General features: G+C 42.8%; 1 protein-coding gene across 2 annotated transcripts in view; it reads right to left on the reverse strand.

Annotated features, from left to right (window-relative positions):
• ITGA9 (integrin subunit alpha 9) overlaps window positions 1-14,314 on the reverse strand; it is a 173,404-nt gene that overhangs the window by 85,232 nt on the left and 73,858 nt on the right. For both annotated transcript variants that reach the window (XM_088654274.1, XM_088654275.1), the window contains one exon: window positions 2,324-2,473. In XM_088654274.1, the coding sequence (XP_088510400.1) occupies window positions 2,324-2,473 (150 nt within the window). The remainder of the gene's footprint in view (window positions 1-2,323; window positions 2,474-14,314) is intronic.

Genomic DNA, 14,314 nt, shown 5'->3' on the forward strand with positions numbered 1-14,314 from the left:
GGTCTGGGACGGACATTATATTCAATTAGGCGAAGAGGGAGGGGTAGGAGAAAGCAGTTTCCTGTAATAAAGGCAAGATCTGTATCTTGGACATATTGGGAGTAACTGGCAACTTCTCCTCTGCTCTACCCAACATCAGAGCACATTCTCAGCATCAAATAATTTTACTCCTACATGTCGCAGATGTTCTGAAGGATAATGAACTGCCTGACAAGGCTATGCCTGTGAAACTGGTCACTGCCTTCCCTACCCCTCATGAAATTCCTCTGTTGCCATCCTGAATGATATCAGGGCTGGTCTACAAAGCGTCCTATCTGCTCCCCAGCCACTTCCTCACAGAGAGTTTCCACTGTGTGCTGTAACCTTTGGTTGCTGTGGGACTTCTCCCTATTGTGTGGAGAGTTTTCTCACCATCCTCAAACCTGATGCGTTGCTGGCTTAGGAAGCTCTCTATATGATAAGGAGCAGCCAAGCCGTAACCAGTGTCTGGCCTGGAAGACACATCCCACCCTGACAGTAAAACCATAGCAATTAAAAAAAAAAAAACCCATCCTCCATCATTCAGTCCGGACAATGAGATCCAGCACCGAGGGCCTTCTGGCAGTTCCCTCATTGCAAGAAGTGAGCTTGCAGGGAACCAGACAGAGGGCCTTCTCAGTAGTGGCACCTGCACTGTGGAATGCCCTCTCAGCAGATGTCAAGGCAATAAGCAATTATTTTACTTTTAGAATACAACTGAAGGCGGCCCTGTTTAGGGAAGTTTTTAATGTTTGATGATGTACTGTTTTTAATATTCGGTTGGAAGTCGCCCAGAGTGGCTGGGGAAACCCAGCCAGATGAGCGGGGTATAAATAACAAATTATTATTTATAATTTATTATAAATAATAAATTTATTGTTTGTAAATTTTCATGACACTCTTTCATGACACTCAAAACCATCAGACTGAGGCTTCCACCTCCGTCTGCCTAATGTAGGCACAACCCTAAACTGATTCCACACTACAATAGCCTTTCAACCAGCCTACTTCGAGCTTACGGACATCTGTGAAGGCCCCTCTTGCTCAAATTCAGGTGGTGGCAAGAAAAGAGTGGGCCTTCTCAGTGTTGGCCCCCTCCCTTTGTAATGCTCTCCTCAGGGACGCTTGCATGGTGCTCGCTTTACAACCCCCTTTGGATGCCGGATGAAGATTTGACTTCTCATACTTTTTGGTATCTTAATAGATTTAGCTGCAGCAGTAGCAGGTTTTTTTGTGCTTTATAGTGCCATCTTTCTCAGCCAGTAATGTTAATACAGCATTCTAAATGGGGATTTTGTGTTTAGTCCTTTGTTTAAGTGGGAATGTTGTCATTGATGTTGATTAATGTATTTCAGGAAATTGTTTCTTGCAGTGTTGTGTGCAGTTTTGCCTAGAGACATCTTGCATTAGGTAATACCTAAATGAAAAAAATATTAATAACACCCCCAATCCATAGTTTTTGTGGAGCAAAACAACAAACACTATGCCGAGTCTAAAGCCTTACAATCCCCACCCAACATGTTTAATGTTATTTCATTTGACTTTGGTTTACAAAATTAGAGGCAATAAGAAAAACTGCCCAGTGACAGCGGCCACATTCCTCGGGAAACGCTCACACACTTCTGCCCTCTGGCAAAAGCGGTATTCAGTTAAGATTCATTTATTTGTACCAGTTGGAAGCAGATATTTTTAACTACAGTACACGAAATTTGGAATACAGATAGGAGGCCACTCTTCTGAATAGGCAGCAAGTGAATACCCAGCATCTTATTCATCATAGTTCATTCTGATCATCTGCTTGAAGGTTTCTTAAAAAAAATATAGTGTGTAATATGTGATGGTGAAAAAAAACAAATCCTGAGGGATACCAGAAAAGTTATGGGGCAGGGGGAGCTACAGTATTTGTGCAACCACACTTATGCAGCAGTAAGGACTAGAACAGGCATCCCCAAACTTCGGCCCTCCAGATGTTTGGGACTACAATTCCCATCATCCCTGACCACTGGTCCTGTTAGCTAGGGATCATGGGAGTTGTAGGCCAAAACATCTGGAGGGCCGCAGTTTGGGGATGCCTGGACTAGAAACATTGTATAGTGCTCAGAAAGACTGAATGCAAGCTCTCAGACTGCCTGTCCCTCACTAAATACAGTACAAGATTGCAACAAGCTCCAGAGTAACAGTCTTTTTAAATCTGGTGTTACCTGGCATGGTAAACATGAGCTTTAGTGCAAAGTTCTTTCCCTCCTAGATTCTCATGGTGCTGTTATTTGTCCATTTTTAACAGGAAGATCATTTGGAATCTCACCTGGTTTCTCTGAGCCATCTTCTGTCCTTTCATCCATCGAAGAACAGGTTTGAGTGAAGGCAATTCCTTTTCCTCCTTTGCCGTGATATGGTCTCCAAGATCGTAGGCAGCTTCAAATACAATTGGCGATATCACATCTTTGACCCTTCTCTGTAAGATTAAATTATACGAAAAGAGTGTTGTATAAATCAAAGCATAGACTGGGATGCCACTGCAATCTCAGTGAAAAACAAAAGCCTCCTTCCTCAGTCCACTTGCTCCACCCAACAATAAAAAGATGGCATCTTCAAATTTCAGTCAGAAATGTGGGGTTGCAGAACTATGGTTAAGCAACCCAGCATCTCTACTCATAATTACACTTCAGAAGGATTTGTTCTTTCAAACATAAATACACAAATGTGTGGGGCACTGGGGAAGGCATTTTAGCAGAATAATGCATTGTATTGTAATCTGCCAGTCAAATGATAGATTCAGACATGGAGCTGAGGAGATTAAATTGATTATTCTTCCTATGATAATGCAAGGGAATTTGGGCGGTGCCACAATGGAAACCCTCCAGCTATTTCTCCTGAGACCTCCTGGTCATTTGCGCTCTGTTGGAACACAGGTGAGAGGAAGGATCCTGTTGTGTCAGCATTGATGAAGTGAGATCTCATGGCCAGTCCAGTGGAATTGTGGAGCAGCAGGGACAGATCCTGCACTTCACTTCAGACTGCAAATTGTCTGGATTGGCCTGGGATCAGGAATATTAACAAGCTAATGTAAGTGAGGTATGAATCAACCCTCATAGTATTTACACACAAATTAGACTCCTAAACTCACTTCAGTTGCTATCAGAGTGAAGCTATGGAATGGCACCTACTGGCCAAAACAGGTAGGGATGCTTTCAGGGAAGGACTTGCTGCCATCATATGTTCAAAGCAGCTCGATGTGGTGGAGTTTGGAGAGTTGTGAGCTACATAAAGCATTCAGGAAGTGTAAGATGTGGCTTGGCATGCCAAGAGCTTATTAAATTAAAAATAACATTTGGAAGAGTAGCTGGCAGCTCTACCAGGCAACCTGTTATGCTCATTGCCTGCAGTTAGTGCATTATCCTAACATTTGCTAGGGAACAAAGAATAACAAGCAATTAAGCATGCCCTTTGTAGCATCCAAGTCCTGGTTCTCTTTATCTTCCACCACCGGTTGTAGATGAAGTGGAACGACATATTGAGAAAAGAAAAACAGAAGCAGATATTGGGTTGCACCCACCCACAAGGGGGTTTGCAGTGGACAAAAAAGACAGTGCTCGTTATGAGAGAAAAGGCAGGGTTATGAAACACACACATGGCACACGCAAAAACAACCATTTAAGCCAAATCTTAGTCCTCAACTGCAACCTTAGCTCAACCTTAGAACAGTAGCTCAGGAGGAATGTGTAAAAAGAAGCCCACTTTGCCACCTGATTATTAGAGCACTGAATAACTTTTTTTTTTCATTTTTACAATCATTCCATTAACGGTGAACTCAGGTGAGTGAGTGAACGCAGGTGAGAGAGGCAAAACAGGTCCATTAAGAAGCATAAGCATACTTGGAGAAAGTTTGAAATCTGCAGAAGTCTTTTTAAAAAGATCTGTTTAAAAAAAACCTAAGAGAAGGTGAAAAACAGCTTGATGAGAACTGAGGACTAACTGTGGGCAGTAGCCACAAATACTAAATATCATTTGGAAAAGAAAAGTGGAAAACTGAGAAAGTGTGCAATAGAATGGCTTGATTCAGCCCTTTACAGTATCCTGGAGGTGGCACCCTGAACAGCAATACTATTTGCAGTTTTGGTTTGGGTTGCAACTATATTTGTTTTTCGCTAAGATTCCAGTATACAAGTGTCTGAATTAATAATTTGGCAGTGAGGTTAAGTGGCATCATTTTCTTATGGGTCCATCATGTAGCTGAGAAAATCCCAAACAGCCCACCACTATCCCATGAGAAATACAATAAAAAATTCTCCCATGAGCCCAAAATATCTAGGAGAGAGGAGGCTACTGGCCAAATCTTTTGAGTGGTTAATTGCCATCACCTTGGCTCCTTTCAATCAGACACTGAACAGAGGGACAAGTCATCCCGCCATGTGGGATGTACATAGAGGATGTAACTAGATCACTCAGTTATTCCCGAATTATCATCCACATCCGTGGAGAGTGGCTGAAAAGAGACAAGCCCAGAGCAGCAATTCACCATGGAAAATTGCTTGCCCTTAGAGAAGGCTGACTCTAGATCAGAACACTAACTTGCTTTGGGTGGTAGTAGGCAGGGGGTAACTTATTAAGCAGGGATCCTGCAGTGAGTGAGGTTTGGGGTAGATGTCATCCCATAATTAAACATACCATAAGTAAACATAGCTGAGTGTTGAAGTGGAGGATTCTAGCAACTTGAATTTGGGGGTGGGAGTAGTGTGCCCCAGTGAGAAACAACAGTGCTATGGATGGTAACAGCTTAATGCCACAGCTGGTGTTAAACAGCCGACCTATTGCACGAGGATCACAAATGCCAGTCAGCCAACCAAGGTACCACACACACACTGCTTTGCCCCCACGATTGAGGGGGCCGGGGCGATGCGACTTGCAAGGTACCCTCAGTCTAAGAGTAACACTTCAGAGTTTCTTAATGACTTCTAAAGAGCCCCCCGATCCTATGCTCATGTTTATTTATTTCTATGAAAAGATTTTAGATCCCACTCTTCTTCTCTATAGGTCGTGAGAAGAGTGTACAAGAAAAACAAAACCAAGTCACGATAGACAACATAAGCTGAAAACACAGGCAGCAATAAAGCTAGACAGGCTAAAAAAAACTGGGCTTTTTTAAAAAAAGAATTATCACTGCCCTAAGCACAAGCAGGGAGAGAGCCATACAAGTATCCTGCAGGAAGGATCTCCAGAATCAAAGGGCCAATGCAGAAAAGGCCCTGTTCTGTATTGTCACCTTGGAAGTACCTGCAGGGGCAGTGAGAAGGGCTCCTGTGGAAGATCTTAGTTCTAGGGCAGGGGTATAAAGAGAAAAGCAGTCCTTTAAATAACCTGGCCCAAGCCATTGTTGTTGTTGTTTAGTCGTTTAGTCGTGTCCGACTCTTTGTGACCCCATGGACCATAGCACGCCAGGCACTCCTGTCTTCCACTGCCTCCCGCAGTTTGGTCAAACTCATGTTCGTAGCTTCGAGAACACTGTCCAACCATCTCGTCCTCTGTCGTCCCCTTCTCCTAGTGCCCTCAATCTTTCCCAACATCAGGGTCTTTTCCGAGGATTCTTCTCTTCTCATGAGGTGGCCAAAGTATTGGAGCCTCAGCTTCACGATCTGTCCTTCCAGTGAGCACTCAGGGCTGATTTCCTTAAGAATGGATAGGTTTGATCTTCTTACAGTCCATGGGACTCTCAAGAGTCTCCTCCAGCACCATAATTCAAAAGCATCAATTCTTCGGCGATCAGCCTTCTTTATGGTCCAGCTCTCACTTCCATACATCACTACTGGGAAAACCATAGCTTTAACTATACGGACCTTTGTAGGCAAGGTGATGTCTCTGCTTTTATGGGCTTTATATATCAAAATCAGCACTTTGCATTGCACTGGGACTGAGTAGGTTATCAGTGTTGTTGATACACATTTTGGGTGGGGTGGGGTACCAGGAGCCCTAAATCTGTCTTCTAAATTCCAGCAACTTCTAAAGTGTGCTTTTGCTGGGTGCCATTCTGCTTCACTTATTTTGATGAAAGCTGTGGCAAGCAGAAGCTAGATTAATCACATGTGTGGACACTTCCCTTCAGAAAGCCCTAGGGAAATAGATTTCATACAGCCGCTTGTCTTTAATTAAAGCTTCCGAGTGCAAATTCTACATCAGCCATTCATTACAGCACATGTGCAGCTCTTTCAAGTGATCTTGCAGATTACAGACTTTCCAGAGTACTGGCAGATTCAATAAGGCAATACGCAGCCAGTTCTAATGCAATGAAAATGGCACTTAGCTCAAAGAGGCTGAATAACTGTTCTTGAGATCAATCTCTTTTTTGTTGGTTCGTTGCAGCTGAACTTCCAACTCCCTGATTCTTTGATCAGATGTAGACAACATATACCATAAATGGTCATTAAAGCCTAAGGGCTTCTGCCTATGTTGTGTGTATGTTATTTTCCAGCCCAAAGCAATTGCTGCATTTACATTTTGGACACTACAAACAATGAGTGCAATCCAGAAAGCATGGATGGTGGCGGGGGGGGGGCATTATTCGTACAAGGGGCCCCCATTCATTTCAGCAGAATCTAAGCAGCTGTTTAAGTCCTACTAAATTTGGTAGAATTTAGAGTTCCTTCAAAGGCTACTAAAGCCAGTTCTTAAGTGCATATAACTTCACAATAACAATAGTAATGAGGTTTCAAGCTATCCTATGTTTTCTTAATGTGCCAAGAAATGAACAAGCCTTTTAGCAGCACATGAAACCCTTTCACGGTGAAAGGAAACAAACCAGGAAGTCTTTCATTATTTAGTCATTTACAGTGGTACCTCGGTTTAAGTACACAATTGGTTCCGGAAGTCTGTACTTAACCTGAAGCGTACTTAACCTGAAGCGAACTTTCCCATTGAAAGTAATGGAAAGTGGATTAATCTGTTCCGGACGGGTCCGCGGAGTACTCAACCTGAAGCATACTTAACCCGAAGTATGAGTGTAATTGGTTCTGGAAGTCCGTACTTAACCTGAAGCATATTTAACCTGAAGTGAACTTTCCCATTGAAAGTAATCGAACGTGGAATAATCCGTTCCAGACGGGTCCGCGGAGTACTTAAACTGAAAGTACTCAAACCGAAGCGTACTTAAACCGAGGTATGACTGTATTTCATAAAATTTATACGCCTCTTTGTTTGTTGTTGTTTTTTAAAAGAAACAACCCTTCAAAGTGGCTTACAAATGATAGAACAGTAAAATCAAGAAAAATACATAACCATACTTTTAAACATACAAAACATATAGTTATCACATACACATAGCTGCCAAGTTATCCCTTATTTTAAGGGATTTTCCCTTATGCTGAATAGGCTTCCTCGTGAGAAAAGGGAAAACTTGGCAGCTATGCATACAGCTCCCAAGTTAAAACAGTACAATGCATCATCAGAGATCTACAACCTCTCCTGGACAATGACAGCTCCCTTTCCCAAGTTCTGGGAGGAAGACCTTTAATTGCCTACAGACAGCCACCCAATCTTAAACAACTCCTCACCCACAATAATACAATCACCAGACTTAACATGGACACTGGTACCAGAGCCTGCAATAAACCCAGATGCCAACTTTGCTGCCACATACACCCAGACAACACCATTAGTGGCCCCAACAACATCCAATATACCATCTCAGGACTATTTAATTGCTCATCCTCTAACATTGTGTATGCCATCAAATGCCAACAGTGCCCCTCAGCTCTCTATATTGGACAAACAGGCCAAACCCTATGCCAAAGGATAAATGGACATAAATCTGACATCAGGAATTACAAGACAGAGAAACCAGTAGGAGAACACTTCAATCTCCCAGGACATTCTATACAAGATCTCAAAGTAGCTGTCTTACTACAAAAGAATTTCATAAATAGACTGGAAAGAGAAGTTGCTGAATTGCAACTTATCACCAAGCTTAAAACCATGGAGAAACCTGGTTTGAACAGAGACGTTGGATTCTTATCTCATTATACATGATAAAGCGATCTTCAGCCATCTCACCCCTTGCTTTTTCATACAAGACCATTTGCAGTCGTTTACAGTCATCAACAGCTATCAGTCAGTCAATCACCCATACCCCTCCCCACCCTTTCTCTACATATAAGCGCCTGGGGACTTCTATTTCAGTGTATCTGAAGAAGTTTGCATGCACACGAAAGCTCATACCAAAATAAAAAACTTAGTTGGTCTTTAAGGTGCTGCTGGAAGGAATTTTTTTATTTTGTCATGTATAATGAGATATTAAGAATCCAACGTCTCTGTTCAAACCAGGTCTCTCCATGGTTTTAAGCTTGGTGATAAGATGCAATTCAGCAACTTCTCTTTCCAGTCTATTTCTGAAATTCTTTTGTAGTAAGACAGCTACCCACCTCACAGGGTGTCTGTTGTGGGGGAGGAGGGGAAAGGAGATTGTTAGCCGCTTTGAGACTCCTTCGGGTAGTGATAAAGCGGGATATCAAATCCAAACTCCTCTTCTTCTTCTTTGAACCAAACAAGTTGTCAGCATCTTCTGCTATAGTGACATCCCATCCATATCCATGACACATTCATAACTTTGAAGGGAAGGAAGTTAACAAAGAAAGGACATGCAGTATTTTCCCCCCAAACTGCTATTTGAGAGGCTAAATCAATCACTTTGCCTAATCACCACTACATGACTCCCAGAAGAAAACAATCTTGGCTGGGATGTCAAATAATTCCACTGTTAATTATCAGCCAGAGGCCAATGTATAAATATAGGGTAAGATTGTGTATTTGACTGCATTTCAGAAAGCCAGCAAGAAGGGAGAGGCATGCCCAATATTTTGATGTGCATTATACTCTCCCAGGGCAATCTTTTAAAATTAGAGGTTGTTTGTACTGCAGCCTTTCATTCCCCCCAAATACATAAACAGTGGGTAATGAACTGCCTTTCTTTCTTTCTTTCTTTCTTTCTTTCTTTCTTTCTTTCTTTCTTTCTCCTTTCTTTTCTTTTCTTTTCTTTTAAAAAATACCTAACTCAATTACAAGGGCAATTTCCAAAGCAACAAAGACAATCCCTTTGAACTATCCTGCAACTTGCATATACGCTTGTCATTGTTGACGTCTTCTCCATGCCAATCATTACATAGGTTCAAAGTCTTATAAGGAATCTGTTATGAATTTGCAACGAGAACAGAGACTCCATTTCCTCATGGGTCTTGCGAAAGAACAATGTTAAACAACAATTGATGACCTCCTTCTACCGGTCCACAATAGAAAGTGTCCTTTCATATCGTATCACAGTGTGGTACGTTGGCTTGACAGCCACAGACAGAAAGTCTTTACAGAGGGTGGTGAACACAGCACATGATATCATGGGCTGTCTCCTGAGCCCGCTAGATGACATCGCAAGGGATCGTTGCCTTAGGAGAATGAGAAAAATTCTCAGGGACGATTCACACCTGGGCCAGCACCTCTTTAATCTTCTACCCTCAGGCAGCTGATATAGAAGTATAATCAGTCATACCAACAGGTTAAAAAACAGTTTCTATCCGTGGGCTGTTAGGCTGCTGAACGGAAAAGAATATAGTGCAAATGACTTTCAGGGTCGGTGTGTTGTGCAACAAACACACAGAGTGCAATGAGATTGAGTGTTTGTGGGGGGGAGGAGGCTTGGTTAATTTCATTGTACACAGGTTGTACATTGACAATAAAGGTGTTGTTGTTGTTGTTGTTGTTATTTAAAGCAGAGCTGCATTTCTCACCCCTTTTTGAGCCATGCAGTGACACTCACATGTCATATTGCACATGGAGAAAAGGTGTATGAATGAACACCAAACACCTCAGATACTGCAGGCTGTTTAATAGAAACCTGTCATCACTAGGACTGCTTGAGCCAATCACGTGAATTTATTTTGGATTCTATATATTAATATATTACAAAAATGGACTTTTATCTGACAGGGTAACTGAGATTCCCAGTTCAGCTGTTCACTTTTAGCAGGGGAGCAAAAGAGGTGACCGTGACCCTAGCCTGCTCCACTCCCACCATGTGTACAACCCAAGGAGCCAAACAACCATAGAACAGACCAATAATATTGCAGTTGGGGCTCAGCAGAGAGAGGAAATGGCAATTAAAGAATATGCTCAGGGAATTTCTGAAGTCGCTGTCTTCTTCATAATAAAATCAAAAGTAATTTAACTTTTCACCCAGAAGAAGCAACCATTTTTCAGGTTTCCCCCCACTGCTGTTTAATAATAATAATAATAATATATTCCTTATACCCCACCCATCTGGCTGGGTTTCCCCAGCCACTCTGCGCGACTCCCAACAGGAGATTAAAAATACATTAAATACATTAAAACATGAGTCATTAAAAAAAACTTCCCTAAACAGGGCTGCCTTCAGGTCTTCTAAACGTCAGATAGTTGTTTATTCCTTTGACATCTGATGGGAGGGCGTTCCACAGGGCGGGCGCCACCACCGAGAAGGCCCTCTGCATGGTTCCCTGTAGCTTGGCTTCTCGCAGTGAGAGAACCGCCAGAAGGCCCTCAGTGCTGGACCTCAGTGTCTGGGCTGAGCGAAGGGGGTGGAGACGCTCCTTCAGGTATGCTGCAGTTATTTAGGTTAGTATTTCAAAATGTCACATGCTTTTTTAGAAGACTCTTGCACAGAAACACAACTTGGGTCCACTTAACTCAGTGTTGTCTACACCAGTGGTAGTCACTGGAATCTGACTCCCATATTCCCTGACTACTCACCATGCTGGCTGGGACTGGTAGGAGTTAAGAATCCAAAACCACACTGAAAACCACTGTCTGGCTACAGGTGTTCGATTTCTTCATACTGTTGGCATCCATTTGTCTTGAGAGACAATGGAGTGCACCTCCAGGGGCGAAGGTAAATTGCTACGTTAGCAGCACTGAAGTGACCTCCCTGGGGCGCAAGCCTGGGCTGTGTGTCTGGAGGTCCTGGACTGCCCAAATGACAAGGACCACCCCGCTCTCGGCATTACTGATGTGGTCCAAAGGAAAGCAGAACAGTATGTTTGGCACCGGCTTGGCTGCAGGAGTTGCTGGAAAGAGGCGTACCAACCGTCTTAGGGACTCCACTCCGGATTACCTTAATGTCTCTTTCCTCCTCTAGCCCCTGCCCCGTCATTATCCCATTTCTTTCTTTTTCTACAACTGTGTCTTCTTCTCTTCTTTTCTCATTTCTAGTTTTCCTGACCTTGACTTCTTTGCACACACCATTCAGAACCTATAAACAGTGTTTGTGCACCATGAATAACGATGTTGTAATTTAATGGAAGTGACATGAAGCACTGGGGTGCTGAACTGGCATCTGGTCCATCAAGAACATTTGGAAGGCTTATAAAAAGGCACGCTGCATTAAATAATGTTTATGTACAAAGACCTCTCAAAATCCACCACACCAGCACTTCTGGTGTGCTAGAGAAACCAGACATGTCAGAACAATTGTTTTAACAAGCTTCCCCTTTCCAAGATTGATTTCATATGCGACTTGCATGCAGACTGAACTTCAATCAGTATCTTGCCATCTGAAATTTTGAAATAAACACAACCCAAAGATGCCCAGGTCTCAGAGCACACAATATAAAAGTGGGAGACCACGGTGATAATTACATAAAATTATATTTATACCCTTTACTTATAACTGTGTCACTTAAAATCTTCAGGAATGGAAAATGCCTTCCAAAAATGCTTTCTGCCACGTCAACATGTTGTTTTTCTCTCAGTCTTATGAGCAGGGGTCGGCAAGGTTTACCTCACCTGGGCCGGTTCACTCCTGCGGAGATCGCTCCGTGGGCTGGATTGTGTCTGCGCAGACGTGATTTTTGGCATCTGCGTCTGCAGAGACATGATTTCCTGCACCACGGAAGCAAGTCCCCGCTCCATGTTGCGCTGGTTTAGTGCAGCACGCGGGGACTCGTCGAGTGGGTGGCTCAGTTCAGGGGCAGCTCGTGGGCTGTTTAAACGACCCCCGTGGGCCGCTTGTGGCCCATGTGCTGCAGGTTGCCGACCCCTGCTTATGAGCGTCTCCCCCCCTTTTAAAATACTTATTAAGGGATGAAGCAAGGTTTTCCCCACCAATTTTTTTTTAAAAAAATAGCATCTTGTAAGGTAGCCTGAGGGACACGGGTGGCACTGTGGTCTAAACCACAGAGCCTAGGGCTTGCCATTCGGAAGGTTGGTGGTTAGAATCCCCGCGATGGGGTGAGCTCCCGTTGCTCGGTCCCTGCTCCTGCCAATCTAGCAGTTCGAAATATACTTAAGGTTGATCAAGTTATCTTAGCACCTGAGACGGAAAATCCCATAAGCAGTAAAAATCTGCCAAGAAGTAAAAATACAATAATTAATGCATTAAGTAAAACTTTGCTGCCCTTTCATGACATCCAGAGCCAGTCACCTTAGGTGGACAACTCACTCTGCCTAATAGTAGGGCTAGGCCAGGCATAGGCAAACTTGGCCCTCCAGATGTTTTGGGACTACAATTCCCATCATCCCTGACCACTGGTCCTGTTAGCTAGGGATGATGGGAGTTGTAGTCCCAAAACATCTGGAGGGCCAAGTTTGCCTATGCCTGGGCTAAGCCTACTCTAAAGAATCAATTTACGGCTGTCACTGTGATCCAACTTAAGCACCTGTTTGCTTCAGAATAATACAGTCATGGTTCAGGTTTACAAAGCACCTCCAAGAGAGCTGGATGAAGCCAAGCAGAAGATGTATCTGCTCTAGAGGCATATCATGAAAACTGCTCTGTCTGCAAATCGTTCAGTTCATGAATAAATCCACATTACGACTAGTTTTGAATGAAGTTTTTTTTTTTTTTGGCACTTGGGCTGCAATTCTATGCATTGAATTTAATGGATTTATCCCTCAACAATAAGCACAGCACCAGGCCATATGAATGATTTAATTTGCAGGTGTAGGTGAGCAATCCTTTTATAAGAAAGTGCTGGCTTATTTATTGTCTAGACAACTCAAAATACAATTCCATTCATGGTGAATAACTGAGCTGAATAGCTAAGAACTTCACATTCTACCCATATCTAAATGCAATAAAGTTGTCTTTTATTAACATTGCAAATACAAGATACAATATTGTTTCCATTTTTTAATATATGGACCTCATATCATGAATATAAGCTTCCCTTCCACCTCAGTCACCCATGCTAGCAAGTTAAGCATGGAATAACACCTCAAACAGTCATGAAAATTGATTTTTTTATCCAGCCAGAAATCAATAAACGTGGGCCTCTCTGACTCTCCTCACATCATATTTTAAAGGAGTACAAGCCAGGGAGATGCAGATCTCCACAGTAGGGTCACCACAAAACAAAATGCTGCACAGCCTTTATAATTTATTTGCTGTTTCCTGACATACTTTATAAACTCATTATTCTCCACCCCCTGCCCTATACCAATAAAGGGAAATAAACCAGAGATATCAAGTCTAAAATCACAACCAGATGGACAAAGGGCAATGAGAAGAGATATGTATGTGCAATGATGTTAATAATACGGTGTTAACTAATTGTATACCGATACTACTGCTCTTTTCGGATTATAGTCCACAACGCCGTCCGCAGCTGTGGCAAATGGAGGATAGCCACACACACAAAAGGCCAGGAAGGCAAAGATACACACATTGCCTTCACTTTCTGACACCTTCCTCACCATTATTCATGAGCCGTTTGAACTGAAGTTGTACCAGAAGCTTCAAGTTTGGTGCATTTTAAGTGGCTTTTCCAATGACTGGGATGCAATGGTGCCAAAGTCAGCACAAGCAAAGGAGAAACAGGCAAAACCAACACTGTAGAGAAAAGCCAAAGTTTTCTTTGTTATTCAAATCAAACATTATTCTATAACGATATGAACGGCTCACTCTGGATTCCCTCCCGCTGTTCCCCCCACACGGTGGGCCAATTTATTATTGAGTGACTAAGCCCTCAACTTTATCTAGAAAGGAAATCAGAGGCACTCCTAGCCATGGTTTATCACTCTGGTAAGGGGGCTGGGGGAAGGCTTCTTAAAGAAAATCTAGCAGAGGCTTAAAGAAAATGCACATGTGCTACCACATACGCTTTTCCCATTTCCTGATTAGGAGAAACTAAACAAGTGGTGGGCATGTGGATTTGAGGTTGAAGCTCAAACAAATTAGGAAAACGTACATTCCCTAGGTGTCTGGAAGCTCACTTTATTTATCTTCCTGCTGCTGGTGTCTGTCCTGGGCTGATTATTTTTTTAAAAAAAAAAATTCCATTTACTC

This window comes from Zootoca vivipara, chromosome 11, assembly GCF_965207765.1.
Source record: "Zootoca vivipara chromosome 11, rZooViv2.hap1.1, whole genome shotgun sequence".
NCBI classification, from domain to species: Eukaryota; Metazoa; Chordata; class Lepidosauria; order Squamata; family Lacertidae; genus Zootoca; species Zootoca vivipara.